The sequence below is a fragment of the Pleurodeles waltl genome, chromosome 1_2 (assembly GCF_031143425.1).
Source record: "Pleurodeles waltl isolate 20211129_DDA chromosome 1_2, aPleWal1.hap1.20221129, whole genome shotgun sequence".
NCBI lineage: Eukaryota > Metazoa > Chordata > Amphibia > Caudata > Salamandridae > Pleurodeles > Pleurodeles waltl.
The window spans coordinates 1,002,632,776-1,002,648,141 of NC_090437.1; the positions used below are offsets into that span (position 1 = coordinate 1,002,632,776).

General features: G+C 41.8%; 1 protein-coding gene across 1 annotated transcript in view; it reads right to left on the reverse strand.

Annotated features, from left to right (window-relative positions):
- Positions 1-490: 490 nt before the first annotated feature.
- Positions 491-15,366, reverse strand: part of KCTD8 (potassium channel tetramerization domain containing 8) — a 714,354-nt gene continuing 699,478 nt past the window's right edge. Inside the window, exon 2 of the mRNA XM_069201762.1 lies at positions 491-3,941. Within this exon, the coding sequence (XP_069057863.1) occupies positions 3,481-3,941 (461 nt within the window). The 3' untranslated portion in view covers positions 491-3,480. The remainder of the gene's footprint in view (positions 3,942-15,366) is intronic.

The following is a 15,366-nucleotide window of genomic DNA, read 5'->3' on the forward strand; positions in this document are numbered from 1 at the left end:
CATTTTATTTTTTGGTGTTATTTTCAAAAAGTGACATTTTCTAACTTCTGACAAAAATCAGAATTTACCATTAAAGATGGCTTTTAGTTACAATTTTTTAGACACCAAACTTGAGCTGTCTACCTGCTCCCAATTGGAAATTACAACTTTTTAAATGTAATAAGGTGATGCCAATTTTATCCTATTAGAAAGGAATGCCTCGTAGTTGTGAAAAATAATTTAAGGGGTCTTTAACTACCAGGACATGTAAAACATAAAAGTGCACCTTCATAAATAAACTGCACCCTCCCCTCTGGGCTGTCTAGGGCCTAGCCTAAGAGTAATTTATATGTATCAAAAAGAAAGGTTTAGGCCTGGCAAAGGGTTTATTTTTCCAGGTAAAAATAACATTTCAAACTGCACACACAGGTTGTAAAGACATGCTTGCAGGGTTATTTTTCACGGTGGCACAATAAGGGCTGCAGGCCCACTAGTAGCATTTAATTTACAGGTTTTAGGCACATGTAGTACCACTTTATAAGGGAAATACAAGTAAATTAAGTAAACAAACTAATTGGGTGTAAGCCAATTCTACCATGTTTAAAGGACAGAGCACAAGTACTTTAGCTTTGATTAGCAGTGGCAAAGAGTCCTATAATTCAGCAAAAATTGATTCAGAAAACATGATGATAAAGGCAAAAAGCTAAGGGATGGCCCTGCAAAAAAGAGCCTAGTACAACACCTACCAATACACATTCCTCAAGTCTGAAAGTACAGTGACTTATTGTATTGGGCTGCTGGCTTAATCATCAATACACACTCAAAGCACCTAGAAGTTCAGCAAAGGAGCAAACAATCCATTTCTCAGTGACAACCAGGTTAATTGTTTTATCTTTTCTGTGAAATAGGAAGTGAAAAGTGAGTAAAGCCAGGGACAAAAATACCATCAGAAGATGGGAAAGGTGGTGCAATGTTAAAGAGCTTTGTATTGTTTTCAATGAAAACGTTTCTCCAGTAAGCAAACTCCACCCTAAATACGAACTCATCACTCAGAGTAGAGGAGTGAATGTCCTACACATCTTCAAGCATGCACCTATCATTTAAAGCCTGCTCAGCTCAATCACAAGTCACAGTATGCAGTTATAGTTAATATATAAGTGGAACACCATTCTCAGATCATGATTCATAGCTGATACAAATGCAGCAAAGAAATATCCTGAGGCTCAGGGTACATGATGGATTAGCCTTGCATCTCTTTTTATGAATTGATACAGGTTGTAAATGAAGGTGGTACTTTAGTTGTGCTATGAAAGTCCAGATCTAGAAGGCAGTAAGACAGAAGTTCAGGGTATGGTGGATTTTCACACCAATTCTGTGATTGCTTCTTTTAGAGACACGATTGCTTTTGCTTGACTATCTTTCAGGAAAAGAGTTACTATTACTCCATTATGCCTGGTTTGTTTAGGAACCAAACGGTTCTGATGCCAGTCCCACAATATGAGTTTTCTGTCCACCCAAGATACCTTTGTCTTTTCATAGTGATACTATATTCTGTGCTTAAATTATTACTTTCCCATTTATACCATTTTATAATTTCCAACATTTTATATATTTTCCAACCAATCATTTTAACAGATATTCTAATTAACTTTAATCCTGACCAATGCAGTTCATTTGTATTCCTTTTTTCAGATCCTTTTCTATGTGTCGCTTTAAACAGGATTCTTAAATAACAGTGGGTGATTATCTCTCAACTGTTTTCACCAATAAGGCCTTCTACGAAGGTTTTCCCTCCTTCAATGTATGTTGTGAATGCTTTGGTGATTATTATGGTTCATACGTCTTTCTTAGAGAGGCTTAATATATGGCTTAGACGAGTTGAAACAATAATTTTCAATACTCCTTAATTAGGCAGCAAGTGCTCAACAGCTTTGTTTCCAATCAGAACATCACCACCCTTTTGCTTTGCTTCACTGTCACTGTGGTTTTGATTTCTGTGTTCACATACTACGTCCAATGTCCATCAATGCCTCCAAAATCACTTGTGACAAATAGAATAATTTTATCCAAAAATTGATCTTAATCAAACCTACTTCAGATCGGGATGCTTGCAGACTCTTTGCATGAATCTCAAATGTATGTATGTAAGTCAGTTGACATTTGTTGCCATATTTCAACCATTGGAGATGAATGAAGTATTGCTCAGGTAGCTACATCTTACTGCACTTTTTATTTTCTCTGTCTCAATGAAGAAACGTTTCTTAAGTGCACCCCCTTTGAGTCTCAAACTACAATATTTACTTGATTTTGTACCCTACTGTTAATCTGTTTGCATTCGGCCTCTGCGTGATGTATTTCTGTTTTAAATTAAATATATACTACCATATATTTTAGTGGAAACATCCCAATTTATTTAACAGTCACTGAAGGTTGTGCTATGAGGAGATGGGTGTTATGATATAAAGTATACCTGTTCACACGACTTGTCTATGAAGCTGGTAGGTGTTATGTTGGATGAATTAGGTAGGGGTTTGTCCTGCAAAAACAAAATCCTCCGAAATCCCAGTATCATAAGAAAGTCCAATTTTTCACTATAAACACGCAAAGATGAATAAAACATTGCAAAATCATGTTTAAACAAATAGGCAATGGGAAGCGACAAAACAAATCGAACAGATGGTTAATTTTAATCAATATGTTGAAATCAATTATCCGGTTTTGCTGTAAAATACCGGTCTAACAAGATCTCAGTTTAAATTTTCACAGGATGAAGTTCAGTGTGCATTTCACAGAAATAGCCCTGACAAGTACTAGTAGATGAATACTGGTGCAATAATAAGATAGTATAAGGCATGTCTATCAACCGTACCTACAGAACGCCATACACACCCACATACAAGGGAATCACAGACATAAAACAAATCAATTTTAACTCCTCCCACTGTCATTTATATCTACTGCAAAGGTCCAAAATCCTCCACAAAGTTGATTTCAGCAACAAATACATATTTTCCTAATTCGTGTGCTTTTCGTAACATTGTGCTCATGCAAAATAATCATTTGGTTTCTTGCCTTTATAATGATGCAATTGGGGACTTTTCATAGAGGACACAGTTCTAATGTAACTGTAACATTGACCGCTAACAAGACATTTTAGATTTATTTTTTTATGACATAAAGTGAGAGTAGTTTTAAAATTCATTCTTGGGCTTCAACATATCAAAGAGGCTTAGAAGACTATATTTTGAAGACCACAGATTTTCATCATGCACTTTTCTCCTTTCACACAAGTTTGAATGAGACATTGTCATATGACCTCTTGGACTGCTGTATATTTCTTTCTTTCTTGAAAGAGTCCACCCTTGTCATCATTCATAATGTACAATAGGTGGACTCAGTGGAATGCTTTGCAAAGGAGAGTAAAATCTGTGAAGAACATCAGTAGGTAATCACCATTCAGAAATCAACCTGACTGGGTAAGGTCACTGAAGCAGACAGTCACTATAAGCCATATTTTGTCAACAGTTCAGACTGCCAGGGACGCTGGCGCTCTGGAAAACAATCCGGAATTTTGATGGTTTGAAAATCCTGAATGCATTTTTTCATCTCTTCTTCAACACTAAGCTTCTCACAAACCTTCTTTTTTGAAAGGTTTGTTTCCCTGGATTTGCTGATTAAAGTCTGAAAGAGCTCGCTGTTTCTCCGTTTGTCTGGCTGGGGCATCCACTGCACTGGGGCCTTCTTCGAAGGACGGTCCAGTGTGACGGTGTTTGGCTGGTGTGGGGTTGACTGCACAATGCTTGATGCGTTCTCCTGTGGAGTGCTGGCTTCTGAATGGCTGTCGCAACTAGATGTGGACAATTCGTTGCAGGAAGTCCCACTTTCACTTCCTTTGTCTGCCGCTTTCTCTTGCTTCTTTTCTTCAAGTTCCTGCTTAGAAGATACTGTCTTCTGAGGCGATCCTGAAAAAAAGAAGTATTTATTTTCATTAGTAGGACACTGGCTCCAGACTACAACGAAAACACTTGCTATGTTCCTCAATCGAAAACATGCTTTAGCAAGTTATGGAAGTGCAGGATTATTTCTTAACACAATGTCATAATTTCATAACAGGTTGTTGGTAAATTATGTATTCTTAACAAAATATAATTATCAGACAATTATTGCTTGGTTTTGATTCCATTGTTTGGGACGGAAATACATTTGTGCGAGCATGTACATGATCAACATTAAATTGACGCACGCCTGATCACTACAAACTAATGGTCAGCATAGAAATTTAGTTTAGTTCATCTGAATTTGAGGTTACATCTATTTAGCAAAGTTAGTTAAAAATGTATTACTAAAAGGGCGTGTACATTGAGATGAGCAAAAACAGCAAATAATATGGGGATTAATGACGCCAGGAAAGTTAAAATAGACGATTAGAGAGCATCGAATTGCATGGTAATCCAGGGCTAACGCACGTCGTCACTAATATCAAAACAGGTTAAAAAAAATATAAAATTGTTGTCTTAAAGGGTGATGCTGGTGTATATAAAAAATGCAACTCCCACAGGAGGTTCAGGGAATGAAATTTACACGGCCATCATACAGAAGCTCCTGACAATTGAACTAATGAGTCTTCAAAAGCAGAATTTCTAGCAAAAAAGAGACTTTAATTTCCCTAACACTGACCGAAGGGCCTAAAATTCATATGTAAGAAACTGTAGAATGTCTTGAAATTACAGTAGGGATGTTTGTTGTGAATTAAGGTAAGAAAACACTATTCGCAGTTAGCGTTAATAAACATGTTTATTAATCTTCAAATAAACCTGGAAACCCACCGCTGTCCCCTCCGACTGACGCGTTCATCAACCGACCAACCTCAGATGCTCGGGACCGGGGAACACAGCCACGGTAGCCAGGAAACCACATTATCACATTCCACCGTAAACCATGTAGAACATAACAGTGTTCCATTCATGTAACTCCGGGCACAACTCACACAAATGAAGACATATTAAACCTGGCAATATTAAATCTGCAAAACCAATGCGGCGTTACAGTTTCTTTCTGGCATCAGCCAACCAGCTGGATGAACAGGACATACAAAAGAATCGAAAGGAAACTGCTAGACTGAGCAAGCTTACTGCAGAACCAGGGCTGTGCTTCTGAGAGGATTCCTACAGGCCCACAAATTGATACCTATCTCAGTAGCCACACAACCATCAGGCCCTGCCTCTTACCCGCATAGAAGCAATTCCTCTACTTCATCCTCCTCTTCTACCTCAAACCATACTCAACCTAACTCAAGATAGACATCAATCAAAAGGCTAAAAAAGGACCCACCGTCGCCTACAAAACCTTCTATCACTGTCTCATTGGATCTTCTGTTGGAAGAGATGAGGGCCCTATGTCCTTATATGGAGGAAACAAATGCTAAACTACAATCTATTGGTGATAGTTGGTCCAACATGGAAGAAAAGATATTGGTAGCGAACAACAAATATAAGCTTCAACAAAACCTCCCTCATAGCAACCTCTCTTCAAACTGAGATTTCCTATTTACAGATGCAAGTCGGAAATCAGAACAGAAGGAATAACCTTCAAATTTATGGTCTTCCAGAAGGAACAGAGCAAATTAACCCTATCACATACTTTACATCTTTTCTCCCTAAGTTACTCAACTTACCAGATGGACCACCACTTACCATTCAATGAGTGCATCGGTTAGGACATCCTCCAACAACTGCTTCCACTTTAAAAAAGCCTAAAAGATGTATTCTCTATTTCTTGGAATGTACAGAGTAAATCCAGGTCATCTCTGCTACCAAACAAATGAAACACATTTCATGGTCAGGGCACAATCTTTACTTTTCCCAGGTCTATGCCAAGAGCACTACAGATAAACGCAAAGATTTCTTGAGCATGCGACCAACACTTCCCTCTCTTGCCGTTTGTTTTGGCCTCTTTCATCCTTGCCTGTTCAAAGTCACCAATAGAAATAAAACTACTACTGACGACAATCCCAATCAACTGAAGCCCTTCTTATACACATGAAAATTGTGTCTATGATCATCTCTACACCTACTAAATCTTCACAGTAATATTACATAATCTTTGCATATATCAAATGTAGAAGCAGAAGAGAATATGGTAGTCTTATATTTAAGATGTCATTATGGTAATTCTTTGTTAGTGCATAATATGTATAGACAGCTTAAATATACATTTTTGTAAATGTTGACTTACTCTCATGTGTTCTTCCTACAGGTTTTGTTCACTCATATGGACATGTACTTGTTCCCTGCTCCATATTCCACAACTCTTCGTGCACCCTGTTCCCCCTGTGGACCGAATGTGCTGTCTTATCCATGTGCTCCCCCCGCTCAACCCTCATCGCAGTATATCTAGGTATGTTCCCCTTCCTTCTCATATTCTTTTTTATCCATTTATGTACTAGACACTCTCTTTGTGGTCATACTATTTCCATTTCCTTTCCTAGTCATATCTTACCCATATCTTATTACTTTATCTACAGACTTTCACCTATTATTGGAATATGCTTTCTCCATAACACATTACCTGTTCTTCCATACATAGTAATTGTATCCTGTTTTCTTTATCTTGTCTGATTTTGCCTCTTATGATAACCTTTATTTATGGTTTTGAAAATTTTAACTTGGAATGTTAGAACATGTGAAACATATATTTCTCTCCAATCCAAACGTCCCTCTAATCTGAATTTGAAAACTCCTCTCAGCAACCTCCTTCATAGAAAGACCTTTACTATCTATTCACACTTACATTGTAGCTCCATCGGTAGACCTAAAACAGATACAGAATTATCATGGGAACATGACCTTACTGCTATTTGGCCCATTTCAACATGGAAACAAATGTGGATAAAAATCAGAAAATCTTCTAAAGCAGCTAATACACCGTAAACACTTTTTTACATATATAATAGATTACTTTTTACTCTAGTATCCTTGCACAAAATAAACCCAGAAACACCAGATTGTTTTTGTACTTAGCACAATATGCAGATTTGAAACATATACTTTCTCTTGCCCATATGCGCATATTTTCTGGTTGCAAATATGGAAACAAATTACTTCCATTTTTAAGTCCAAAGTGCCTTCTCTATTTCTAATGCATTTTTAGGACTTTACTCAATTATCATTTACAGTATGGAGGTATGCAGTCTGTTACAATCATAGACTGGACACAGCTAAAATGCATCCTATGTCACCTTGAAAGAAAACAGACTTATGGAATCCAGTTACCTTCTTCCCTAATGAATCTTCCAAATCATCCTTTGCCCTCTCACCCAATGCGCAAGAGATTCTTCAGCCTCCATGACTTTCCATCTATGATGCTATTACATTATTAGTACCAAATCAGGCTACATTACCCCCCTTTCCCTCTCACACTCCAAGTTTGTTATTTTCCTATATACAGTTTATATCATTGAATATATTATGACTGTATTGTACTTATCATAATAAACTTATAATTGCAAAACTTTAAAAAAAGGCTCAAGCAAATTGTGACAACCACTGTTACAATGACAACCATGTATATTTTTTGGGTTATGACATAATATTGCTTTATTAAAGTGAAAAAATTGCCTTAGAGTATCAGGATGATACTATTTCTGTTATCGGATATTTTGAGTAGGTGTCCATGGAAGCTAACAAATATTAGCCATCTGGCAGGAGGCCTAACTCAAGCATCTGTTTCTTGATACTGTTCACCCTAAGGTGTCACCCTTTTCCTTTGTTGTCTTTTTATTTGGCCATTCTACGGTGGTGGTATGTGCCATATGCACCATTTGGTGCTGAAGTTCCAGGGGAATTACTATTTTGTCACCTCACAGCACCAGGACATCTTTGGATGCCTTCTCCACAACGCTGTGAGCACCTGCAAAATATGAGCCTCTTTGTTTTGTGTCCTGACTGACAGGATCATATTTCACAAGATTGATTTTGCCATTGCTGCTGACAGTTGTAGGCAGGTTTTTTCTACTGATGACTTTGGGATAGTTTCAATTTCATTGCTTGTGGGTCTGCACTCTGTGTCGCAGGCATAAAAAATATTCTGTTTTCCCTGACTTTTCAGCTTACATCCCCATGGGCAGCCATCTGATGCAACAGGTAGTCTCTGACTCTAACATGTATGCTGTTGAAAAGTTATATTTTTGAAGTTGAAGGGTTTTGGCAGTCGGTGATGAGTGGTGAACCTGTAACTGGTGCACAAGAGGCTTGTGGTCGGTTAGAACACAGAATTCATGCCCCTATAAAGAGAGGTGAAAGTGGACACAGACCCACTTAATGGCCAGGGCTTACTTCTCTGCCTGTGAATAGTTCTTTCCCAAGTCTCTTGTTGTTGTTACATCTAATCCCAAACAACCAGAGTTTGTCACCAATTCTGTGTAAGTCTTCGGGTCCAAATATGTAATTTTGGTTCCACTCAGGTGGGCTCACTTGGTGATTAGGAATGGCTTGTTTTGTTTGTTAGAAACTGGGTTATTTGTTGAAGGGTGTGGACGCTCCACTCTGGAAACAGCCACAATCCCTTTCAGAGTGAACCACAAAAGTCACTATATTAATCTCTGCATAACTGTCTGATAGGTTGCCACAACAGCAGTCATGCTTATCTTACAGGAAATGTATAAACTATTTAGGCAGCATAAAATCAGTATTAGAGTGAAAACACAACACAAGAAAAACCTCAAGCCAATTGAATACATTTTAGTAAATAAAATGATACCAGAACAAGAAATATTCAATCAGTTGAACTGGAGATATTGAATTTCAATTTTTTTGTGTGAAAATAGTGCTCAAATGCACAAGGAGCCACCCCTTGTGGTCATCTGCTCACTCTAGACTGTGGAAAAATCATAAGTTCAGGCAGACTGCAGTGGAGAGCAGGTCAGATCCAGGGGCCAGGTTAGTCCCTCTGAAGAGATACCTTCAAAGACTAGTGCAAAGATTTCTGTTTGCTGTGGAGGAGGTCACAGGGAGCAGTCTGAGCATTGTGGGCATTTGTTGCTGTAGCCTGAAATGCAGGTTGTGCGTTGTGGACAATCGTCGCTATAACGCAAAGTGCATGTCTCGTGTTACCCTCATTTCTGGCAGTCACTTTTGTCATAAAGCTTCGCTCTGGTGGCCATTGTGGATAGCAGAGTCTTGGTGCGAATGGGCACCTGTGTGGTCATAAGGAGCCCAACCTTCAGAATTTTCACCTTTTCTTGAGAAGTACATAACATCCAAGGGTCCCAGGCCTGGGGAGCCACCACCTGGGGATTAAGGACTCAGTCCAGCAGAGGCCTTAGGACTCAGGCAGGTCCACTGGCAGATCCAGTTGCAGCAGGTCAGCTGGGCAGTTGGAGGGTGGCCTCCGATGCTTGCTGTTCCCCTGTAACTCCCACGGAAGGTCAGTCAACTGACCATTGGAGTCAGTCTGGTTAGCCTGAGATGAATGTAGGCAGGTCCATTCTTCCTTGTAAGACAGCAAGGCATTCTTTCTTCTGTAATTTCCCCAGGTCCAGGAGCGTTCTAATGATTGGCTCTGGATGCTCAATATTTATTCCAGTTATGGGAAGACTTCTCATTCTACTCTTACAAGTAGGTCTAGAATGTTCTTCTTCTTCCCCTGGTCAAAGCTCCTGTAGGAAAGTACCTTCTTTTTGGCATGTTACCCCCAATTTCTGCCTGATGTCAGTTTGTTTTTGACTGTGTCACTGGGATCCTGCTCATCAGGACCCCAGTGCTTATGGTTTATGGCCTGCTTGTCAGTGTGTTTTACTGTTTTCTAATTGTCACTGGAGTCCTGCTGACCTGAACTCCAGTGCTCATGCTCTCTCTCTTTCTAAATTTGTCACTCCAGTTTAGTGGCCCCATATTTCAATCCAAATTGGCACACTGGACCCCCCTTATAAGTCCCTAGTACATACTAGTAGATACCCAAGGCATTGAGATCCAGGGGATCATTGTGGGCAGAAGCATTTCTTTTGCCACCCATAAGAAGACCATACAAAGACGTCTTCAGGACTGCCATTGCTGCCTCTGTGAAATCGTGCATGCACGATTTCACAGCCATTTTCACTGCATCAGGCCACTTATATGTCAGGTCTTCCAACCCTGAAGGCTGAATGCAAAGTACCTGTGTGCGCGGGCACCCCTGGACTAGCAGAGGTGCCCTCACATCATCCAGGCCCATTTTCTTGGACTTCGTGAGTGCGGGGACGCCATTATAAATGTGCACTACATATAGGTCAATATGTATATGTAGCTTCACAATTGCAACTCCGAATATGGCCATGTAAGCTGTCTAACAACTTGGAATTATACCCCAATACTGATTCCAGTATTGGTTGCACAATCCCATGCACATTGGGGCTCCATCATGGGCCCCAGTACTGCCAGACAAGTCTTCTGAGGGTTTCACTGCAGCCCCAGTTGCTGCCATCTCACAGACAGGCTTCTGCTCTCCTGGGGCTTGAGCAGCTCAATCCCAGGAAGGCAGAACAATGCATTTCCTTTAGGAGAGGGGTGTTACATCCTCTCCTTTTGGAAATAGGTGATACTGGCATGGGAGGGGTATCCTCTAGACAGCAGACACAGCAGTCTCAGAAATGGATGACACACATCCTTGAAGAGTCAGGCTTTGAGGGATGAATCTCCACACTGAGGCCCATATTTATACTTTTTTTGCGCCACATTTGCGTCATTTTTTGATACAAAACTGGCAGAAACGTACAAAATACAATTATATTTTGTAAGTTTGTGCCGCTTTTGCGTAAAAAAATGACGCAAATGAGGCACCAAAAACTATAAATACGGGTCTGAGTTTACAGCCCCATCAGCAATGTGGTGGTTTAGAAGTGGTACAGCAGGGAAAGATGTCGGACAGTGAGTGGCTTTCTTCAGGACTGGGCTAGTGTGCTGCAGATCCCCTGTTAAATTTCAATTCTTTTTTTATTGGCTTTTGATAGAAAATTAAAATACTGTACAACATAAGGTACGTACATCTATCTATAAACCGTTCTCTTAGCTCAACACAAACTCTCATTCCCCCCCATTGTTCTAACACCCAACCCCAAGTCCCCCCCCACCATGTGCTCTATTATAGTACCTCTTATCATCTTCCCATCAAGTGACAGGGCTACTCTTCCGGCCTTTTCATACTGCCTAGATTCATAGTAGGTATTTGCCTCTGTCTAGAAGTCCCAGCACTCTGAGCCTCCTGTGGTTGTGGTGAATCCATTTTAGCTCTTATTGGGACACAGGAGCTTAGCTTAAGCTTTGGCTTGCAGGCCTGTGCCCCTGTCACCTAATGACCTTTTACCTATTTAGCTTGCTCTGTTTTATTTCATTTATTTTATTATTTCTTCTAGATGGCTGCCTTTATTTATATTTTATAAGAAATGTTTCAATTTGCATTATTAGTGCCACTCTGAGAAGGCGTCATTATCAGAGTCATGATCAGTGATGTACGTTAAGTATTGTCATCATCTCCCTTTCTCATGCACAGGTGATAGGAACATTGGGGGTCATTCAGACCCCGGCGGGCGGCGCCCGCCTGGCAGGAACCGCCAAATGACCGCACCGCGGTCAAAAGACCGCGGCAGCCATTCTGTGTTTCCCGCTGGGCTGGCGGGCGACCACCAGAAGGCCGCCCGCCAGCCCAGCGGGAAACCCCTTCCCACGAGGAAGCCGGCTCCGAATGGAAGGGAAGGGTGCGACGGGTGCAGTAGCACCCGTCGCGAATTTCAGTGTCTGCTATGCAGACACTGAAATTCAAAGTGGGGCCCGCTTACGGGGGCCCCTGCAGTGCCCATGCCGTTGGCATGGGCACTGCAGGGGCCCCCAGGGGCCCCATGACACCCCTCACCGCCATCCTGTTCCTGCCGGTCGGAGCCGCCAGGAACAGGATGGCGGTGAGGGGGTCGGAATCCCCCATGGCGGCGCAGCAAGCTGCGCCGCCATGGGGGATTCCTCAGGGCAGCGGAAAACCGGCGGGAGACCGCCGGTTTTCCTGTTCTGACCGCGGCCAAACCGCCGCGGTCAGAATGCCCTGCGGGGCACCGCCAGCCTGTTGGCGGTGCTCCCGCCCCCCATAATGTGCACTTGCTGGGTTAATTTATGTAACTACCTCCACATCTCTGCCTCCCTTTTACTTGTTTAGGAACATACTTGCATCAGGGATCCTACATGATCTGTATAAATACATCTCACATGGACAAGGTCATTAGAGGGGTTTGTTTCAGATGCCATCCATCCTGCTTCAGAACCCAACCTTTGTGTCACCACGGAGTCTGGCCTAGAGACCTCATTTCAAGGTAACAAGGCTTCTCATGGACGTGGCACTGGCAGATTCGGTTTATCACACCTAGATCTCTTTAGGGTAGAGATTCGGTTCTCCTTGCTAGGAATTTTACATCTCATGTGTATTGTTAAGATGGGGGGTTATATTCACAACTCTCATCTTCACAATTCTGCTTCTTTTACTGTTCATAATACTAATCATTGCAGTCATGCATTTTATTGTAAATTACAGTCTTTTCAATAATATATTGAAAACTCTTCTGCATCTCCTTCATTGCCTGTGTGTGACTGGGACTTACTGCAAACGAGAGGAAATGGTAACTTATGTTCCACCACAACTTCCCTGAGAGGTCTCATCTAGAGTCCATCCGTAAGGCTGCCAAAAATCACGTTTGCTTTCTGAATTTTGGAGAGGTACTACTTGTGAATCGGGAGTGTTGGGCTGACAGTTGGTACTTGAATAAAAATTAATTACCAATGAATAATGAATCAACAATAAATAAAACATATCTATAATTTAAATAACTTCCCACCCTGTCAGCCTACAAGCCCAACAACCCACTACAACCCTATAAATTACTAATAACATTAAAATAAAAAAAGAAATCACTTAAAATTGCAAACAGCATTTTTTTTAAATAATAACAATTATACGAAAATATATTAACAACAAAAATTAATATGATAACTAAAACTCATTAAAATAATTCAACTATATTAATCATAATAATATATAAAACAACACTATCCTTAAAAAATGATATTACTTACTAAAAATTCTTTATTCTTGACCACAATATTCTATGTCAGGATATTTTTGCAGCACAATCGTATTTTTTTCTATATTTGAGTTCTGATCATTTCAAAGTCGATATTTTGCCAAACATCTCCCAATCATTAAACCATGGTTCGATAATCTATGGGCCCGGTTCTACTAATGCTAGTTACCTAGAAGTCTTTTATTCATTAGAAGACAGTCCTGGGATTGATGCTGCACTGCTAATTGGTCTATTCTGTTCCTAAGGTGTGTCTGTGAAACCAAATGTTTACTGGGTCATATCTTCCAGCCATTTCCTTCCACTGATGGTTATTGCTCCCCATCTCTGTGACAATTTATCTTTCTGTGGGCTCTTAACTAAATTAAAGACCCCCACCACAATGATCAGCAATCAAGAATAGTCTGCCACTGGAAGGGCTCTTTTCCCTTTGAGGACATAAACTGATGCCAATAAGAGACTATGGGGGTCATTTTGACCCTGGCGGTCCGAGACCGCCAGGGCTAAAATGACGGAAGCACCGCCAACAGGCTGGCGGTGCTTCCAGGCGGATTACGACTGCGGCGGAAGCGCCGCCGTCACACCGCCGGGGCCGGCGGTATTCCGCCACTTTTGCCCCGGCGGTGATAATCCGCCAGGGCAGCGCTGCTAGCAGCGCTGCCCAGGGGATTACGAGTCCCCGACCGCCAGCCTTTTTCTGGCGGTTTGCACCGCCAGGAGAAGGTTGGCGGAACGGGGAGTCGTGGGGCCCCTGAGGGCCCCTGCACTGCCCATGCCACTGGCATGGGCAGTGCGGGGCCCCCTGACAGGGCCCCATGCAGCTTTTCACTGTCTGCTAAGCAGACAGTGAAAAGCGCGACGGGTGCAACTGCACCCGTCGCACGGCCGCAACACCGCCGGCTCCATTTGGAGGCGGCTCCTATGTTGCAGCTGTGATCCCCGCCGGCCTAGCAGGGATCTCCAAATGGCCGTGGCGGGGGTGCGGCGGTCAGATCTTGGCGGGCGGCAAGGTCGTAATGACCCCCTATGTCAATTCCACATGCCATTTATAACTAACCAGCAACCATCCTTGTCTTAAGAGCCTGGGCCTATCACTATCCCCACATCTGCTGCTTTCCTTGGAATGAGGACACATATTGTTTTATAAATAAGGCTTGTGAGAAAGTGGGTTGTTGGCTGACTAGGTTGTGAACCCTGGTAAAACAACAGCCACAATTCCTTGCAGGGTGAACCACAAACAATCACTAAGTTAACCTGTGCTTAACCCTGGGGAGGTAGGCACAAAAAGCTGCCAGGCTAAACATAGAGGCAATGTGTTAAGTATTTATGCAGTACACAAACAGCAACACAGAGACAACACAAAACAATAATAATCCCAAACCAAATTAGATGAATAGAGAACATTGCAATACATTATTTGACACTAAAACTATCAAAATCCAACCAGCAGAACCTGAGTTATGATTTTTTAAACGTTTAAGGTTCAAAAAAGCAAGTCTTCATTTTTAAAAAGTGGCCACCTGGTCACTTTTAGCACCACAAACAAGGATCCAGGAGTGGAGGGAGACCTAATGGTGTGCAAGACTCATTCAGGCTGGGTTCAGGTGCAGGTTTAAGATGGTGGAAGCCTGTTATGTCCCTGTGGCTCAAAACAGGAGACCACCTGAACTAACCCTTGGAGTTACTCACTTCTGGAGTCTTGGGTGTAGGTGGTGCAGGGCTCTGCAGCAGGGCTGGTCTCTGAAGGTCCCAAGCAGGCTCCAGGAGAGTGCAGCAACAGCCTGGCAGAGTGCACAGTAGATCACAGCAGCAGACAGTACTCAAGAGAGTCCTTCCACAGGTCCAGTAGTGAACTGAGAAGCAGGTCTGAAAGGCCTCCTTTTATACCCTGGCGCCCTGCTCCTAGAAGTTGGGAGAAGTTTCCTATAAGTTGGGAGAAGTTTCCAGAAGGGTTCTCTAAAGTTCCACAAATTTCCTGACACCCCTGCCCTGACTCCTAGCTGTCTGCACTGAAAATACAGGGTCATAAGCCTAGTGTTTGGTGGCAGAGCCCAACCTATTCAGTTGCATGTGGGGATGTGCTTAGCTCTGCCCCACCATCAAATCAGTTAATGGCCCATTCAAGCTGTGCTAATCCCCCTATTGTGTTAGTTAATCCAGTCATGTGACCTAAGGCAGGTTACAGGCACAGAGGGCTATGGGCAGGAAAATGCCCACTTTTTAAAAGTGTAATTTCCAAACATGTGATGATAAATCAGAGTTCATAGGTACCATACATGACATATCTGCCACCT